The sequence below is a fragment of the Venustampulla echinocandica genome, assembly GCF_003357145.1.
Source record: "Venustampulla echinocandica strain BP 5553 chromosome Unknown scaffold_4, whole genome shotgun sequence".
Classification (NCBI taxonomy): domain Eukaryota; kingdom Fungi; phylum Ascomycota; class Leotiomycetes; order Helotiales; family Pleuroascaceae; genus Venustampulla; species Venustampulla echinocandica.
This window is the reverse complement of record NW_022474209.1, coordinates 1,272,273-1,289,621: the sequence shown is the minus strand read 5'-3', so window position 1 is coordinate 1,289,621 and position 17,349 is coordinate 1,272,273. Positions and strand designations below refer to the sequence as shown.

The window sequence follows — 17,349 nt, the reverse complement described above, 5'->3', positions numbered from 1 at the left end:
GACTTCGCCGGGCGAAATTCCTGAACCAAGCACCGAACCAAGTACAAATACCCGTCCGAGATCGAGATCGAGGTACTGTACTTCCCACCGTGGGCGATTCCGTGCAACGCCAGAGAAGCCAGACGCGCAGGGCAGAGCAGGGCCGGGCAGTTTCAGGGCAGCTCAGGAAGTTCAGGACAGGGCAATTCTGCAATTTGACAGGAAATCGCAGCTTTTCACGCCCGCCCCGGTCCGAGAGGATTCGAGTTATCAGATCAGATCCGATCAGATCAGATCTCCCCCAAACAGTTGTTTCCGCCAGGCAAGACACGACAAGAGCAGATAATAATAATAACAACAATAATAAGAGACCAGACGGACGATCCACGAGCTGTTCAAGCTTTCTGCCGGGCTCGGTCTCCCCCCTCGGTCCCTGCTCCCGGCTCCGTGCCGGCACCCTGCGGTAGTAGGAGCTTGGGAGCTCTGGCTACTGGATGGATCCGGGCTGAGCCTGGAGCTGCTTGATTCACCTTGTTTTGATTGTCAGCACGGCCGTGGGCGAATGGCGCGGGGAATATTCAGCCAGAAAGCAGGCAAAGCCAGCAGGAAGCAGGAAGCAGGAAGCGATGGGCCACAATCCACGCAATCAATCCACCGTCCCTTACGCGACCCTCCGCGGTGGCTTCTCTGGCCCTTTGGCGCTGCAGCGATACAATCAATACCTCCCTCCTGGCTGCCCGTCCGTGTGGTCAACTTTGTCACTGCGGGCCGTTACGAGTAGATTTCCTTCCGTGTGGCAATGCAATGCCCGTAATGCAATGCGTTGGTGCGTTGTTCCATCCACTACTACGAGGCGTTTTCTCTCTGTACATACGAGTGAGGTGAGTGAGTATCTCTACTCGATCTCGACTCCACCGTCTCCAAGGCGGGTGTGTTCCTGGATGCTGCCGTCACTAGCTTCCTGGCGGGCGTGATGAGAGAGCCGCTATCTCTCTCTCGCGCTCCTGTGCTCTTCCGTCCGGCTGGCGGGCTGGCTGTGGCCCTGTGGAAGGCAGAGGCTGCTGCTGCCGCTGCCGCTGGTGTACGGGGTACAGTGCAGTGCTCGCAGAGGCTCGAGGCAATGTACGAAGGACGGTACGAAGGAAGCACTTTCAAGGAAGAGAAGGGAAGGGATGGCGAACGGATCAGCTCCCCGCTGCACCAGAATATGTATGGGACAGGCCCTCGATAGGACCGAAGCTCTAGCCCTGGCGAACAGAGCCGAATGGGAGTTTTGTTACTAGGGAAGTAAGGTAGGTAGGTATGTATGTCTGTCTGTCTGTCTTTCTGTTCGTACGCAGCACTATGTACGAAGTATACATATACATACGCAATTATTATTTGGTGGGGAGGTTGGTGTTATTATGATTGACAATCATATCAGAGGGACGACTCACATCCACTTACAGTAACCGTCTGACACCCAGAGAGGACACTGCCGAGCACATCTCTCAGCCCGAGCCAGCTCCAGAGCTCCAAAGCCCACAGCTAAGGCTCACGGTCCTCGAAGATCCCGCCGCCTGGCTGTCACCAAACAACAATCCACAACACTCTGGCAGCCCGGACAAGGACTCCAAAGTGACCAAAGCACCGAATCGCCCGTCCGGCCTGCGACCCTGTGGTCCCTACGGCCCCTCCCTGATCCCTACTTATCACCTATCCCCATCCCCATCCCACGGGCGATGGACGATGGACCCATGGTGCTGCCCCATCCGCCATCGCCAACCTAGTGGACGAAGCCCGATCCCATGCCAATCAATACCATTCGCGGCCGACCAACTCGCTCGCTGTGCCGCGCGCTTCTGGCGTTTGTTTTCCCCAAGATTCCGCTGGCGATTCCCCAGGTGCTACAAGCCGGGCTCTGTAACGATGTGTCACATTATTGGCAAGCTGATGAGTTGACATACCGAAAGTACGACCCTGGCCGGCTGCTCCATACGACGTTGCGACGGACCTAGGGCTTAGTTTGGGGCCCCCAGGGCTCCAACGGGAGCGGGAGGATGAATGTTTTGGGCGGCCCTTTCAGTCAGTGTCTTGGAACAGATGCTGTGTTCATCACCCCAACATCTAGGACTCGGGCTCGCACCAATCCGGGCCGCGCGGGGCCACAGGCTCGCAGAGTCCCATCCACCACCGCCAGCAACCTCCAGTACCGTATCTTGCGTCGATGGGGGTGGAGTGCGGAGGCAGCGGATGGCTGCAGCTGGTTGATTGGGAGCTGTCCCATCTGTCCCATCTGTCCCATCGGTGTGCCATCCTCTCCGCATTATTGGCCGCGGTGTCCACGGCTTCAAGATGCTCGCCCAGTTGCGGGGGGGCCGAGACACAGCACTCGCAATACATGCCTCACTTGTCATGTCAATAGTACTGAGTACTGGCCCGGCTCTTCGAACTTCTGCTCTGTCCTCAAACTTCTCAGAATACCATTCCCTTGCCGGCGCCCCCCACATGCGCATACTTGCCTTCGCCGGTTGGTGGGAAACCTGGGCCATTCCGCCCGGACCGGGAAGCCTGTCTCTGTGTTGGCCGCAAGCCTCAAGGACCACGGAAGTAAGTACGAAGTGACGAAGTATGTACATGTACATGTACGTTAAAAGCCCCCCCGTACAAAGCATGGGGGAGCGTCTGTAGGTACAGGGAAGCAGGGAGACGGGTCCATGGGCTTGCAGCTTCCCGCTCACCTCTGGTCCCGCATTGGCCGGCGGCCGACATGCTTCGAGATACATAGAGACCCAGCGAGAGTTTTATGTCCCCGTTGTCAGCTTTCACGGACGGAGGCGAGGCTGCAAAGTCTTCAACCTATCAAGAATCAATACAGTTGTTTAGCGCGTTGCAAACGTAGACAGCACCGTGCTTCACCATTTGGAGAAAGAGAAAAAGATAGGCGGGATGGGATATCTTATGAAGGCTTTCTGTTTTTATGAGATGCCGTGGCTTCAACTTTCATTCACAGCTGTCTCTCGGCATGTCCCATATGTATGCAAGAATTAATAACCTAGGAGACTCGGAGACTCGGACGCACGTAATACGCTTCATATATCCACTGCCGATCTGTTGAATGCACGGTAGGCCCTTCTACCAAGCCTCTGCGTTCGCGAATCGGCTCTCGATATATTGCGGAATCATATCAAATGTGCTGTATACCTTCCGATAATCAACGCCATGCTAAGGGTTCAGAGATTGCATGCTATAGCATACATACATCTGCTGCGAGGCTCACGAGGATTTCGTGTACTCTACGGTACAGTACATGCTGCGCGCCAGTCCACAGCGCCAATGGTGATCGCCATCCAGGCCCCTTCTCTGGCGCATGATATGCACCTATGCGATATCGCTCAAAACGCCTCCCCCATCAAATCATTCATCATACATCGTTGCGTGTGACCAGATCCCCCATCCAACCTCATCGTTACCATCCAGCCATTTTGCTCCCCCCACAACGACAACCGCCCAGTTGCATGGCAAGAAATTAATCTTAGCCAAAAAAGCTCGGATTGGTGTGCAGCCCACCCTTCTTCCCACTTTTCTTCTTGTTCTGAATGCTGCCCCACGATGACCCGCCTCTACCCCCACTACCACCACTACCCAACATCATATTATTGTGATGGACGTTGCTATCCTCGTTCATTGGTGAACTATCGGCCGTCCTGAATCCTTCTCCGGTCGCGAAGACGGTCGTGTACAGAGATTCGATTGCGGATGTCCATTGTTGCATGGCTTGAATGCGCTCGGCATCGCTGTTATCCTCGATCTCGACCGTTCCATCTTGTTGGTTAATCTTGCCCTTGACTTTCTGGTCCACTATCAAGAAGCCCAGGATGTCCTGTACCTCCGACACGGGGATCTTAAGTGCTTTGCCGACGAATGCAAGGTTGAAGCGCGAGTACGGCGCGATCAATTTCTGCACTGCCTTCGTTCGCATGTTCCGTGTCACTTCATCGATATTCTCAGCAATAAAAGAATCCGACAGCAAATCCTTATTGGCGTTTAGGACCGACTCGTACTTATGGATATCATCTCTTTGATATGCGTCGACGAGATCAGTCATCGCTGCGATTCGAGGGTCGTTCTTGTAGGGCTTTGTCTCCTGAGACTCGAAGGGGTTGATATCCGATTTCATCAGCATCGTAGTAAGAACTAGATATTTGAGAACCTGGATCCGCTGTAGCGAGCCAGCTTCGTCGTAATTCCGGAACGATTCGAAGAAGTCGCTCTGTGCATCCTTCCAATTCTCTTCGCTCATATGCATCTTTCCTCCGCATTCCCGGATGATGCCCATGATTTTTGGATGAGGCACTGCTGACCGCACTTTTAGAGCTCGTCCGTAAAGCCTCTTTAGCTGCTTGTTGTTCTTCGTTTCGGCGTACATTTGGATCTCCAGGGCGTAAATCTCGAGTGAATAGGTCCCCTTGCTGGGATCGTCTGTACCATCCTCCCGCTCACATGCCTTGTGCAGCTCCCGAATCTTCTTCGTAACACCGGCATAATCTTTCCGGTCGAGGAACAGTTTCGCCAGCTTGATGTTCGTTTTTAGCCAGAGCCGCTCGTTGTTCGTACTTTGGAAGGATTGCAGTGTGTGCGAATAGAATTCCTCCATGCACTGTCTCGCCTTCTCGGTTTCAGATCCCTTTTCGATATAGTCTAGGATGTTGTTGATCGACTTTTCGGAATAGTTGCGTGTGACGGCGCTTTTGACGTAGGTCAAAAGCTCGGTATAGTATTCCACGACCTGAAGGTCAGCTTCGAGCCCGGAGAGTTGATAGAGCTGGGCTTACCTTGTCATATTGACCAAGCTTAAACCCCAGCTTTATCGCCTGTTTCAAGCTTTTAAATCCCCAGTCTCCTTTCTCTGTTTCTAGCGCTGGCACCGCAAGAAACTCGGCGATGGCTGCTTCTGGCTCTGATGCCTTCAGTTGTTTAGCATTGTAGTATTTGTTCTCAATATCCACATCTCCGCTCTCGTCATCGTCATCTTCCTCGTACTCGAAGTCATATCTATTATATTGGTTAGGATGGTAAGGACATTTTGAGGCTTCACGTACCCGTCCTGGTCCGAATCTTGCATAAAGTCCTCATCGTCCGACATGGCTGCGGTGCGATCTATGAAGATAATACAACCTGCTAGGTTGGCGGATAATATCCCAGGATTTCGGTCTGCTTTGTTAGAACAATGACAATTTCAATGTCGAATTCGTGATGTTGAGTGGTTCTGGATGTTAAGCTACGTTTGCCTCGAGCTCCCGAGTCCAAAGTCAACAAGGTTATCGATTGGGCTCTCGCTTATGTAATGCCCGGCCCCGCCTCGGATTTTCGCAACCTCCAAGGCTCCAAGCAAGTTGTCGCATCGCCACTCCAACCTCCTACGGTGCATAAGGGCATCGACACAGCTTATTGCAGAACGATTCACTACAGTCCACGGGTTTCTGGCGATAAGTTACTATTAGGACTCGCAATACCTATACTTCGAATTTCTCCGTGGGCTCCAGCCCGGAAACATCATCATGGGTGGCGATCTCAACTTGAAGAAGTCATGGCATCCCGTGCTCATGAGCAATCAGAGGCGGGTGTGGGAAGAAGAGAAGAAGGCACTGGACGAAAGAAAACGGACAGACCAGCGCGTCAAGGAGCTCAAGGAGGAGCGGGCAAAGGAGGAGATCCAGGCGAAACTCGAAGCAGCAGGGAGTCGGAAGCGGATTGATCGCGTGGAATGGATGTACCAAGGGCCATCGAGTGGCCAGGCTGGGACTACGGAGGAAATGGAAGGCTATCTGTTAGGAAAGAGACGCATTGATGGGTTGATCAAAGGAACCGAGCACAAGAAGTTGGAGAAGCAAGCCTCAGAAGACAGTTTTATGGCTCTGCAGCACGCGAATACTCTCCGGGACACAACGGCCAAGGTTCGTGAAGACCCGTTGCTGGCTATCAAGAAACAGGAGCAGGCTGCATACGAGTCTATGATGAACGATCCGGTCAAGAGGCGACAACTACTTGCGATTGCTGGGGGACAGAAGAGTGAGAAATCTGAGGAAAAGGAGAAGAAGCACCGGAGACACCACCATCGGCATCGGGATGACCCAGATGATGAGCGGAGGCATAAGAGACGAAGGCCAGATGATGATGATCGGGATCATCGGAGCGGCAGATCAGAGCACCGGAGACGCAGGTCGCCTTCAAATTCTAGATCGCGGAGCCCTGCGCGGAGGAGGAATAGCTTCGACAGGTCTCGGAGTCCTATCCGTAGACGGGATGGCTTCAACAGAACGCGAAGACCAAGATCAGAATCGCCAGAGGAGCGTGGAAGAACCGGAACAGATGGAGACCACTATAAGAGGAGACGTAGGAATTCCTCTTCAGTCGAGTCTAGGTCGCCTTCACCAGATCGGCGACGACGATCTCCCGACCGGCGCAAGTCATATCCTACTGTTCGAGATGACCGAAACCAAAACGACGGTTTCAACGCTGGAAATGGCCGTCATGAAGATGCTCGAAGGAACGGTCGTGGCTATGAACAAAGGGATACTCGATATAACGGTCGTGGATATGAACAAAGGGGTCGCCCACAGCCCCAAGCCGCAGCTCCTAGAGAGGTAGCTTCCGGTGACCAAGAAGCAGAACGCCAGAGGAAGTTAGCAGCTATGCAACAAGATGCGTCAAAATTAGATACAGATCGCGAGAAGCGCCTAGCTGCATTGGCGGAACAGGAGAAAGCCGATCGTGAGGCAGAGGATAGGGCGCGAGCGAAATCCTCAAAGTACACTGATAAAGGCGACTTTATGAAAGGGATTCACCAGAAGGCCGGAAATTTGGCTCTAGCAGATCGGATTGGTCGAGGAAGACAGGGGTTTCAGCGAGACGACGATTAATGACATGTAGACCATAGAGAATGTACCTTCTAACTTAACCACTACTTGTTGTATGATACGTAATATGTGATTCGAAAATCTGAAAGATCCTCTAATAAACAAAGCCCAAAGTGAGCTTGAATGTCTTTAAAAGCTGGGCATACGAGCACACGTGACAAGCCACAGAGTTCAGCTAGTCCAACTCAAAGCAAACCGCATCATCATCAGCGTCGGCTGTAGTAAACATCACAAAGAACGGACTCACGACAACGAGTGTCCCTACAACAAACCTCATTCCCGACGCCTAGTAGCGTATCTTGAACAATTCACTACAGAGTTCTTTGTATCATGACTTCAATTATAAAACCCCCAAACATTTCGTTGATAGCCTTCAGGGTGCAAATCTCTCATACCATTGCACGACATTCAAGTGAGAAAGGCATCAATCAGAACTCATTTCCAGTCCTCAACCAACCTTTACCACAGTTCTCTCGAAAAAACAATCTCAATCTATTTTCTCTTCTACGATTAAAAAAAAATGGACGCCTTCAGATATGCCCGCATCCCTAAAGGGCTGAGGCCAGAGGAGAACCACGTTTATGAGTTGCTCCTCCAAGTCGTGGGCCACCGCGAGAGACACCTCGAAGCACCGCCAAAGGTCATAGCCATCACGGATATTGCCAAAGATGTTGATGACGTAGTGGCGGTAGTCCTTTTAAAGGAGCTACATCGTCTTGGCTTGATCCATATCGACGGCTTCGTCGCAAACCTCTATCCCCAGAAGCAGCGTGGTCTGCTTGGCCGAGGGGCGCTTGATTCCATGGGCCTCAACGATGTCCCTATTGCAATTGGCACCGAGGCATCGCTCAAGAGGCATGAGGTTCATTCTTATGAATTTGACTGTAGTTTCATGGCCCCGGATACCACGTCTCTGCCAAACGGATTAGAACTGCTTCACAAATTATTCAGCGCTGCAAAACAGAATGGAGATCAGGTAACACTCCTGCTTATATCGGCATTGCAAGACATCGACGAATTCACCCAGGCCTATCCAAACGACATCCGTGATGTTGTTGACAAGGTTGTTCTTCAAGGCGGCTATAAAATCGAAGGCGACAAGGTCATCGCAGCCACAGATGCAGCGAATAATAGCATGAACCAGCCCGCAGCTGATAGGTTCCACGAGTTCCTATCGAAGAACAAGATTCCTTCCGTGGCCTACACAAAAATTGCTACTTTTGCCACAGAAATCCCCGACCAGCTCTGCAAAGACTTGGAAGCCACGGGCCATCCCGTGGGCATCTACCTACGCAAAGCACAGGTGGAAATGGACCTTGCTTTCTACGCAACCTCTTGCAACCCGGATCCCTCAAAGCGCTTCAGACCAAGCATGGATCAACAGTGGTATTTGAAGAACAAAAGCAGCTATTTCGATACGCCCCGCACAAAAGACGAGCCTCTCCCTGTTGGGGATGAGGTGGTCAAGTACTTCAATAAGCTCGTGGCATATGATGCTTTAGCTGCCCTAGCTGCCGGCGGCGACGATATCCTACACCACCTCAAGATCTCCAAGCCGTCTAAGAATGGTGAGAAACCACTTCATCAGGTTATTGGAACTCCTAAGACAGCTACGGAGGAACTGGACCCGGGAATTAATGGGAAGGCAATGGCACAGGCTATTCGGGCGCTCGTGAGGGGATCATTGCTGGCTTGCCAGCAGAACCTTTCGTAATTTACTTGCTCTTCGGAGTTGTTAAGATGGTAGTGGCCTCACGGCCTGGTCATGGGCTCGGCGTATACTTGCCAGCAGAACCTTTCATAAGTTGCTTGTTCTTTGGAGTAGTCAAGATGGTAGTGGCCTCGCGGCCTGGTCATACATGGGCACTTCGATGTCTACAGGCGTTTTGCGGTGCTTTTGAAACAATTTTCCTCTTCACATAGTCTCAATTTGATCATAGATTTCAATATAACAGTCTTTCTTTTCCAACATATCCTATATTCAAAACTATTACAGACTCGATGCATTAAAATAAACGCCATTATAATGCCTACCTCTTGCATGTGACTCCGTAGCTCAACTCTGCTCCATCCCCCCTTTTCCACCCTAGATCCTTGAGGTACAAGCATACTACGGAAAGAAAACGGCCCCGCAAAACCTGGTGGATCAATACTATGCCCCGCATTATCCTTTGAGCGCGAAATGAAAGGCCATTTATGCCATATCCAACATCCAGTTTCTCCTCGCGCATGGCCATGTACCTACCTATGTACCACCATGCTAACTCGGCGCGCTCCGTTATATCACGAGATACAGCCGGAAAATGATGACGCGCTCGGCATTTCAGTGAAACACACAACAAATGAACAACAAACTCCCAGGCACCTTAATTAATTTATTTGTCTCTCTCACTATCCACTAAATATGTTGCCCCATATCTCCCGGGCCCATCTCAGAAGTTGCCAGATAGAACGCCCGCTCCACAAATCGCCTGACTGCGAAACTCCAGGCTCTTCTGGTCTCGCGTCCGTATCGCCCCAATAAGAGTGAATTGAATGTATGTGCAAGAATGGAAATCCCAGGAGGCTCGTAAGACGCAGTAGAAATCTGGACGGAGAACTCATCCTGGGGAGGACTAAATGCCCTTAAATGCGGACGCCGAGGTAATCGAAAGGGGGTATGGTTTCGAGCTTGTCGTGCTAAAAGAGACTGTCAGGAGGCACCGGCGAGAGGCGGCCTTGATTGATGAGGTTGTTGTCGGATTTGAACTTCAGTCTCGTTGCAACCATCCTCTGGGCACCCAGTGGTCCTTTTCAACCCGTAGCGAGCGACCCGTCGTAGGACATCATAAACAAAACTCCAACCGTGGAAATATGTACTAGTGTAAGTGAACCTCGCCGCTGGAAAAAGGGAACGCTATCTCAACCCGCAAACGCCTAACCCAACCAAGGTATTAACCCAATTCTACACAGTAAAATGTCTCCTCTTACATGATGCAACATTTCGTGCTGCCCTTGTCGCCGTTGGGCTTCACACTCAGTGCAACTCTCGAAGCTTCCGTGAAAGCCTCGTTCACGCCGCGGTTCCTCATGGCTGAGCACTCCAGATATCTCAGGGCACCGATTCTCCGGGCGACCTCCAAGCCCTGGTTGTAGGTGATCATGGGCTTCTTCTCTCGCTGCGCCCCATCGGTTCCTTCTGCGGCCTCGTCATCGTCTTCGCCTTGTTCACGTAGATCGCACTTCAACGCAACAAGCACGAGCTTGACGCCTTGGCAGTTTTCCGCGATCTCTCCAACCCACTTTGACTCGACGTTTTCAAGGGAATCTTTGGAATCGACAGCGAAGCAGAGCATTATCGCATGGGTATCGTCGTAGGAGAGGGAGCGTAAGCGGTCGAATTCTTCTTGGCCGGCGGTATCCCAAAGTGAAAGTTCAATATGAACGCCATCCACATAAATGTCTAGAGCTCCGTCAGCTTGCTAATCTGGCTGCATTGTCTCCTGTCGCCAGGCTTCCCCCGAATGTAAGCCAGCAAAGTGGCAGGCGGTGGCTTACCATGGACGTAATTTTCGAAGACGGTGGGCTCGTAAACGGTTGGGAAGTATCTGCATGCGCCAATCCGTTAGAACAGCACTTGATGATGCACCTGTCCGGGGGGGGGAGAGGGATGGGTTGGACATACCCTCTTGTGAAGACATTCAGCAAACTAGTCTTTCCACACGCGCCATCTCCTCTGCAATTCGACATTTTGTCAGCGATCTATCATCCTGGCGCTTTCGCTTTCTGATGGTGATTCTGGCCGTGGCGCATGTTGTGCAGCTAGGCACCGCGCATGGCCTGCAGACGACGTAATCAAGCACCTACAATAACACCAGCTTCCTCTGGGTAGTCTTGCCTCCTCCAATTCCACACAGCATGATGGCGAGGATGTAGTCTTATCGGGTTTGCACTGGGAGAGGCACGACCGCGGCGGCGCAGCGACGAATGTGCGTTGGTTAAAGGAATGACGGTATCGCGAGTCGGGGACGGTGTATAGCGAATCGATGTGTGCCGTAAGGAGGGTATGGAATGTAAGAAAGGGGATATATGTGGCCTCGTCTGGCCGTCTTGTAGAGCAACAATGAAATAATCCGTTCAATCTGGCGTAAGGAGAGGTAGAAGGGGATGAGGAGGAGGAGGAGGAGGAGAGTGGCGGGACACGGAGCGCGGATCTCGACCAAGATCCTTAATGGGGATGGAGAGTTGGAGGGAGCGGAGTGGGATTCCGGATAGAGTGCGTCTAGATGCCAAGCGTCGAGTTACTAGCAAGACTAAACTACAATAGTCAGGATAGTCAGGAATCAGGATACTCGAGGAGTAAGGATTTGTAGCGCTCGGAGCTGCTGTGCACGTGGAGCTCTGGGATGATGAGGGTGAGCAGACGGACGGAGGATTGTCAGATCGGTCACATTGCCTTCCTGCGTACGAAGTGCTACGTAGTATGCTCCACACTTATTACTCTACGGATACTCTATATAAATCTAATCGAGACGCGGAAATCTGTCCTGCTATGGGAATTCCTCATCTAACTCCCCTTTTGCTTTTCCTCTATTATTGCTGAGTGCCTCGGACACAGTCTGGGATAAAGGGGTAATCAATAATCAATTATTCGCGCCCTGCAACGATCAATCCCCGATCAATCCCCCACAAAACAATTGCGCCACTGTCACGGTCCAATTTATTTATGCATAAGGATCTGGTGTGTGGCTGCAGTGGCTTGATCGCCGTGTGTGTTGCCGTCCGTGACAGGTGAACATATGCATTCGAATCAATACTACGCAAAGAATGGCCAGATCAACGACATCAATCAGCGCAGGAGAGCTCATCTTCGCGATATATACTCGTTTGTTTATTGGTCTTGATTAAGGGCAAATCAATAAACAAGTCGCACAACTGCAATATGTAATCTCGGGGAAATTATACCGATATCACCAACCCCTGAGAGCGAGTGGACGATTGGCAAGGGTGCTGTTGGCCCAACATGAAAAATCTTCCTGCCCCTCTACGAAATGTTTTATGGTCGAAGTTGGCGGCTCAAGAAATGACGTCTTTTTACTCCTATTTCAGGGTGTAACCGCGATTTTGCCAGGTGTTCTTACAGCTTGAAATGGTCGAGGGTTCAAGGGTTTTGCGCAATCTGTTTAGTGTTTCTTAGACTCAAGACTTGTGGGCGCGGAGTAGCCTGCGTTAATCAAATCAGCCATAATGGTTCCGGCATTCTCTTATGACTGTTATTATACAAATCTGCAGACGAGGTGCGATTGCGATGAGACTTTTTAATCGTTAATTCGCGAGCCTCGTCAGAATTTCTCACCTGTCCATGGCTCCCAAGAGACAACCATCAGTTCCTCCATCCTTTTACTCGTCATAAAGGGGCTTATTTTACATCGGATACTACCGTGTATACCTTAGTTGTTCATCAATTTCGAATGCCCGGAAAAGTTACACGCTGTGCTGAAGAATATATCATATTTCCAAACTCCTTCGGCACAAACATCACGTCCTAGATATGAATATCATGAAGGTCGGCTGGTTGCTTTTCATCGGGTCCCAGAGCAATGCTTAGGCATCTCTAATCATGAACATCGGCAAGGCTCGTTTCAATTCATTATCAAATCTAGATCTAGAGCAATGGCTAGGTACATCTGAACATGTACATCGGCTAGCTGCATTTCGGTTTATTCTCTAAATTGGACTGAAGCTATACTAGTAGGTCGATATTTCTGTTTGCTACAAGCGGATAGTTCATCAGCAGCGACAATTTACTGTTCCGGCAAACATGTGTGGCGGCGTCCCGGCGGCCAATACTCTCACTATTCAGCGTGATTGCCCTCACTTCTGGGAAGTACTTAGTCTTGCTAATTCACTTTTTTCTTAGAAATGTTTACAAGGTGATGGCATATGTCTAGTATTAATTTAACAGCTGATTTTACCTTGACAGTTGATATTACTCTGACAATTGACTTTATTTTGACACCCTTTAGGGTCTTGATAGCAATAACAGTTGGCATGGTAGGTAGTACGAGACGAAGTCTTTTTGTATGAGCGGCTTAGTGTCAACTCAAGGTTAGTTACTTGTTATTTCAGCATAAGTAGTTCTCGAAGAGCAAACTGATCAGAGTATTATGATGTTTCTCGATTCGGACTAAAGCAGATCTATAGGTCCAAGTTCAAACTTCAACACAGAAAGATACATTCTTGTTCAGCCACCGAAGAGAAGGCATCGACATGTATCTGACCAATCCCAAGTCTTTCCACAGTACCATTTTCGGGCTCGGACAGTAGCAAAACATTGAAGAGGGGCCAGAAGAGATCAGGAGAGAAACTCTTAGTGTCAAAACACTCTTTGCCGTTGACAACCTTTCCACTAGCACTTATCAAGTCACCTTCGACGTCCTTTGGTCCAGCATGTGGAACACCACTCGCAACATCACTCCAGGAACGAAAATACTGCTCTTCTTCGTCCCATGACGGGTCGATATCAGTCCGACCGAGCGTGGAACGAGACAGCGCCAGGAACTTATGTTTTTTACTTTTTAGCTGAGGCACAATGCGGCTGTCGACAAAAATTGCACCCACTGCTCGGCCGTCTTCATCGAACACTGCTAGATGGCACTGTTCATGCCGCCCTTTACTGCAGGCTAAGAATACCACATATCCATTGCTATGTTTCTCTGTTATCAGAAAGCTGGCGGTCATGGCATGAATCTTCAGGACGCCTGTTGCTTCTTGAGCTAGCAGTCGGCGATCATTCACCCCAATAGCAATGAGTGGCCGTGGATATTGATATTGCCGTCGTTCTGGATCAGAACTCTTGTAATATATTGTTGCCATTTCCTCGTCAAAACAACGCTTCCACTTTCCGTCAATGTCTACTACGGAAGCAGAGCTTCGCTCTGGAGACTTCATATTGGTGCATAAACGCACGTTGTCCGAGGACTCTAAGGTAGCTTGACTAACGGTGCACTCGCACAGATTACCCATGCTATCTTTCGATGCATACCTCACCGGCCCATTCCAGCCAGCCCAAGACCAGCTAGGAAACTTCTTACTGTCACGGCTGCAGGCACCGGCTGGCAACCATAGCAATCCGACATCCATCACAGTAGCCGGAAGGCCGAAGAAAAACGGCCCTTGGAACGGGTCCGCCAGAAGATTGAAGAGTCCATTCATCGCCTTCAACTTGTCTGATGGATCGGTTAGAGAGCGTTTTGTGTACTCCGCAACTGCCGTTGCGTAGACCTCGAACAAATCCATATTCTCCAACTCAAGCTGGTATCTCGGATCCACCATCGTTAATGATGCCGAGCCGTCTGCCACATGAAGATCTTCTCTGAAATTACAATCTTGGTCGCAGGTGTAGTAGACTTGACACCGCGTGAAGGTCAGCAACCTTCGAGAGAGCAATCGCTCTTGATATGTCCATGCTCTCGTATTCCACCTTGAGAAGTTGATCGTATCGACATCACCTTGCAACATATTCGCCATGACAAGACCGCGAATATTAGCCACCATCTGCCGCTCAGTACGTGGATTGCCAACACCCACCCCGGGAAGTCCAGCATCAGCATCTACACCAGCAGCAGCGACGATGGTGATCCATGCGTCTGCGTAAACTTGATCCATGTTATTGATATTAGCCTGAAGGTTTATCTCGTCGTCTTGTATGATGCATAGAGCATCAACCCAGAGGTACCTGCAGCCCAGCAGACTGGTTACTTCCATGGCATCTGCAATCGTTTTTGACGGCCGACCATCTGGGCTGTTGAAGAATCCTGGTGTAGCTAGCATTTCTGCGTTCGCTTTCTTGAGCTTGACTCGCTGGTCCTTGCCCCACATGTAACTCAGGGCGATGTATTCTGAATTCTGGGGAAGCTGTACGACGCAGCTACGGTCCACATCGATGGCGAACAATTGTATATTCCCATGTGGCATCGATAATCTTGCATTACTACCTTCCTCAGAGCTCCCCTGACCGTGTCTACAGTCACAAGCCTTGAGCCATCGTTTGAGATGGCCCCAATCAATAGATTCATGGTCGACGGCGCGGCCAAAGAGCGGGCGTTGGTTTGAATCGCGGTCAGGGAGTACCAACTGCACTTTTGGTAGCACCCACTCTTGAGCAAACTCATCACCAGTCTCCTTCCCCGCTCTCCTAAGAACAGTGCCCGTGACGCCAAATTCAAGACAGAAAGCAACGCGCTCCCGGTCTACAGCCGTATAACAATCATAATTGAGATCTAACGGCGTCCGCATGATTTGCATGATAGCTCCGTCTCCAAGCTTCGTCTCGATGTAGCTTTTGCCGTAATGGGCTTCGAACGTGTGCCTCAGAAGTTTGCAGAATGCGCAGTGATCCTGTCGCCATAATTCCGCTAATGGACCGAATTCGATGGTTTGATTCAGTAAATACAGCTGGGTTGCCGGCCCCAGCTGCTCACTTTGGTCTAGACTGCCAAGTTGTACGCCGGTGAAGAGAGATTCGAAGGGAATATCTTGACATCGTGAGCATAGTGTGCTTCCAGCTATTTCCGTTGGCGGAGGCGTGGAGCTCGAGTCCATGTCTTCCCAGCGTGTTGGAGTGTGGAGATATGAACGAAGTCAGCAGGGCGAAGATACGTTGTATCCAATACCTCAAAGGAACCTTGTCACTCATGTCAGCTCGTAAGCAGGAGAATAACTATTAATTTTCGAAAATTCAAAATTCAGTGATCGAAAGCGTCTTTATTCGTACAATATAAATTTGTCAGTGTGTCACTGTATAAAATTACTCAAAATTCGCAGGAGGGAAAGGACTTACCGCTACCTACGAAATGCTCCTATATACTCCTGAATGCGTAGATCGAGGCAAATCACGTGACACAACTTTGTCCTAAATACTACATCAGTTGGGCTTATGAGCCGGTAGAAACTAGAGAAACTAAGTCCCTCACCCCGGGTGCTCTTACTGCATGATTATAAAATCAAAATGACCCGGTATGGCAATATATTTTCATCCCGCCATATCCCTTACTCGTGCCCTTCTTGTATTGTTAGAGGTATTAATTTCATGGTTGGTTGTGCCTCATACAAGTCGGGTCTGTTGGGTGGCAGAATAGTACATGGATGTCAGAAGCATAAGAACTGAGAGCTGCCAACGAGTATCCCCTTCCTAGTCCAATACATATTAGATAGCCATGTTTAGTTTTATGGGGAGAGTCCTGCTCTTGTAGGCATCGCCGTGAAAGATCCAAGGTGCCCGGGCTCCTTTAACTATGCATAGGCTAGCTCACAGTCCTCACCTTGCAGTTCAAAATCATATCACAACCTTCGAAACTCTTTCCGGCTCTGTGAACATCCATCCAAACCCTCTCGATTCATTTGAAAACGCAAATTTGTCCAGACTTAATACAACTGCATGGGAATATTTGAACTTCGACGCCGTCGCCACTGATGCTAAATCGAGCCTTAACCATAATTTTCACTCGAGGTCCCTCTCTCTAGCCAAGGGCCATCGAAGTCTGATGCAGTCTGAGCCAACGGTACTCAATTCAGCACGACCATTTTCGGCAATCAATCATTCACCCAGACATACCGCATAAAATGCGTAAGGTATGTATGGAACAAGCGCATCTTTCAAAATATCTAGTGACTTAAAGATTGTGGGAATCTCTGTTTCGGTCCCTCTTAAATCCAGGACATTCTCGCTCAAATCGCATACACTCGCTCAATATCCGGGAGGAGAGATATACTTCGCGTCGTAGTAATTAGTTTATCTTGGACCCTTCACCCACTAGAATGAAGCTACTACTTCCGGCCGCGTGACTGTCGCTTTGATGCTAGATAATGTCCCGTTTAAGCTATCGGGTGTAGGAGGTTACGGCCGTAATTCGTCTCCTTTATCTGGGGTTTTATCGCCAAGGAGTGGTACTGGTTGCAGTTTGTCACTGGACCATACACCAGGCACCAGTGATGGTACTTTGGGCGTGGACTTCTTCCATGATTGACGATAAAACCTAGAGGAACGCATTCCTGGCCGAGAACGGTGGGGAGATCTTTGCTATGACTGTTGGGGTTGCGAGTGAGCGGGGGACACCTGCCGCTCTCGAGCTTCTCTATGGAGATAGTGTAGCTAGAATCTCGATGATAAGCCGCCCAGTGCTGCTGTCGATATTGAGGGATAACACTGGTGGGAAAACGTGGCGTTTCAAAAGCCGGTACAGGAACCTCATGTTTGAGGCGCCCTATAAGAGTAGTGGTGGATACTCCCGCTTTGTGGCGACGACGAAGGGTGGGGAAGTGGGAAAGGAAGGCTTTGTGGGAGTGACGCTCACTAAGCAGAATGCTATCCTGATCCTGCAAAGTATCGCTTAATACACAACGGCCCTGGATGTATTCTTATGCCTCTGGTGCCCATCTTCGAAATTCATTCAGTAATGTCGTTGAAAGATTCAAGGGCGATTGCACGGCT

General features: G+C 50.2%; 5 protein-coding genes across 5 annotated transcripts; 2 read left to right on the top strand and 3 right to left on the bottom strand.

Moving 5' to 3' along the window:
• Window positions 1-1,979: 1,979 nt before the first annotated feature.
• Window positions 1,980-5,104, bottom strand: BP5553_06730 (uncharacterized protein; the record flags this gene model as incomplete). The annotated part of the gene is made up of 6 exons (XM_032015353.1): window positions 1,980-2,529; window positions 2,654-2,817; window positions 3,221-3,339; window positions 3,529-4,747; window positions 4,794-5,013; window positions 5,061-5,104. 6 exons carry the CDS (start codon window positions 5,102-5,104, stop codon window positions 1,980-1,982), a joined length of 2,316 nt encoding a protein of 771 aa, XP_031868774.1.
• Window positions 5,105-5,519: 415 nt separating this feature from the next.
• Window positions 5,520-6,881, top strand: BP5553_06729 (Uncharacterized protein; the record flags this gene model as incomplete). The annotated part of the gene is made up of 1 exon (XM_032015352.1): window positions 5,520-6,881. One exon carries the CDS (start codon window positions 5,520-5,522, stop codon window positions 6,879-6,881), a length of 1,362 nt encoding a protein of 453 aa, XP_031868773.1.
• A 517-nt stretch (window positions 6,882-7,398) lies between these two features.
• Window positions 7,399-8,592, top strand: BP5553_06728 (uncharacterized protein; the record flags this gene model as incomplete). The annotated part of the gene is made up of 1 exon (XM_032015351.1): window positions 7,399-8,592. The coding sequence occupies one exon, from the start codon at window positions 7,399-7,401 to the stop codon at window positions 8,590-8,592; it is 1,194 nt and encodes a 397-aa protein (XP_031868772.1).
• Window positions 8,593-9,844: 1,252 nt separating this feature from the next.
• Window positions 9,845-10,607, bottom strand: BP5553_06727 (Uncharacterized protein; the record flags this gene model as incomplete). The annotated part of the gene is made up of 3 exons (XM_032015350.1): window positions 9,845-10,320; window positions 10,416-10,465; window positions 10,543-10,607. 3 exons carry the CDS (start codon window positions 10,605-10,607, stop codon window positions 9,845-9,847), a joined length of 591 nt encoding a protein of 196 aa, XP_031868771.1.
• A 2,469-nt stretch (window positions 10,608-13,076) lies between these two features.
• BP5553_06726 (uncharacterized protein) lies at window positions 13,077-15,461 on the bottom strand (the record flags this gene model as incomplete). The annotated part of the gene is made up of 1 exon (XM_032015349.1): window positions 13,077-15,461. One exon carries the CDS (start codon window positions 15,459-15,461, stop codon window positions 13,077-13,079), a length of 2,385 nt encoding a protein of 794 aa, XP_031868770.1.
• Between the last annotated feature and the right edge of the window lie 1,888 nt (window positions 15,462-17,349).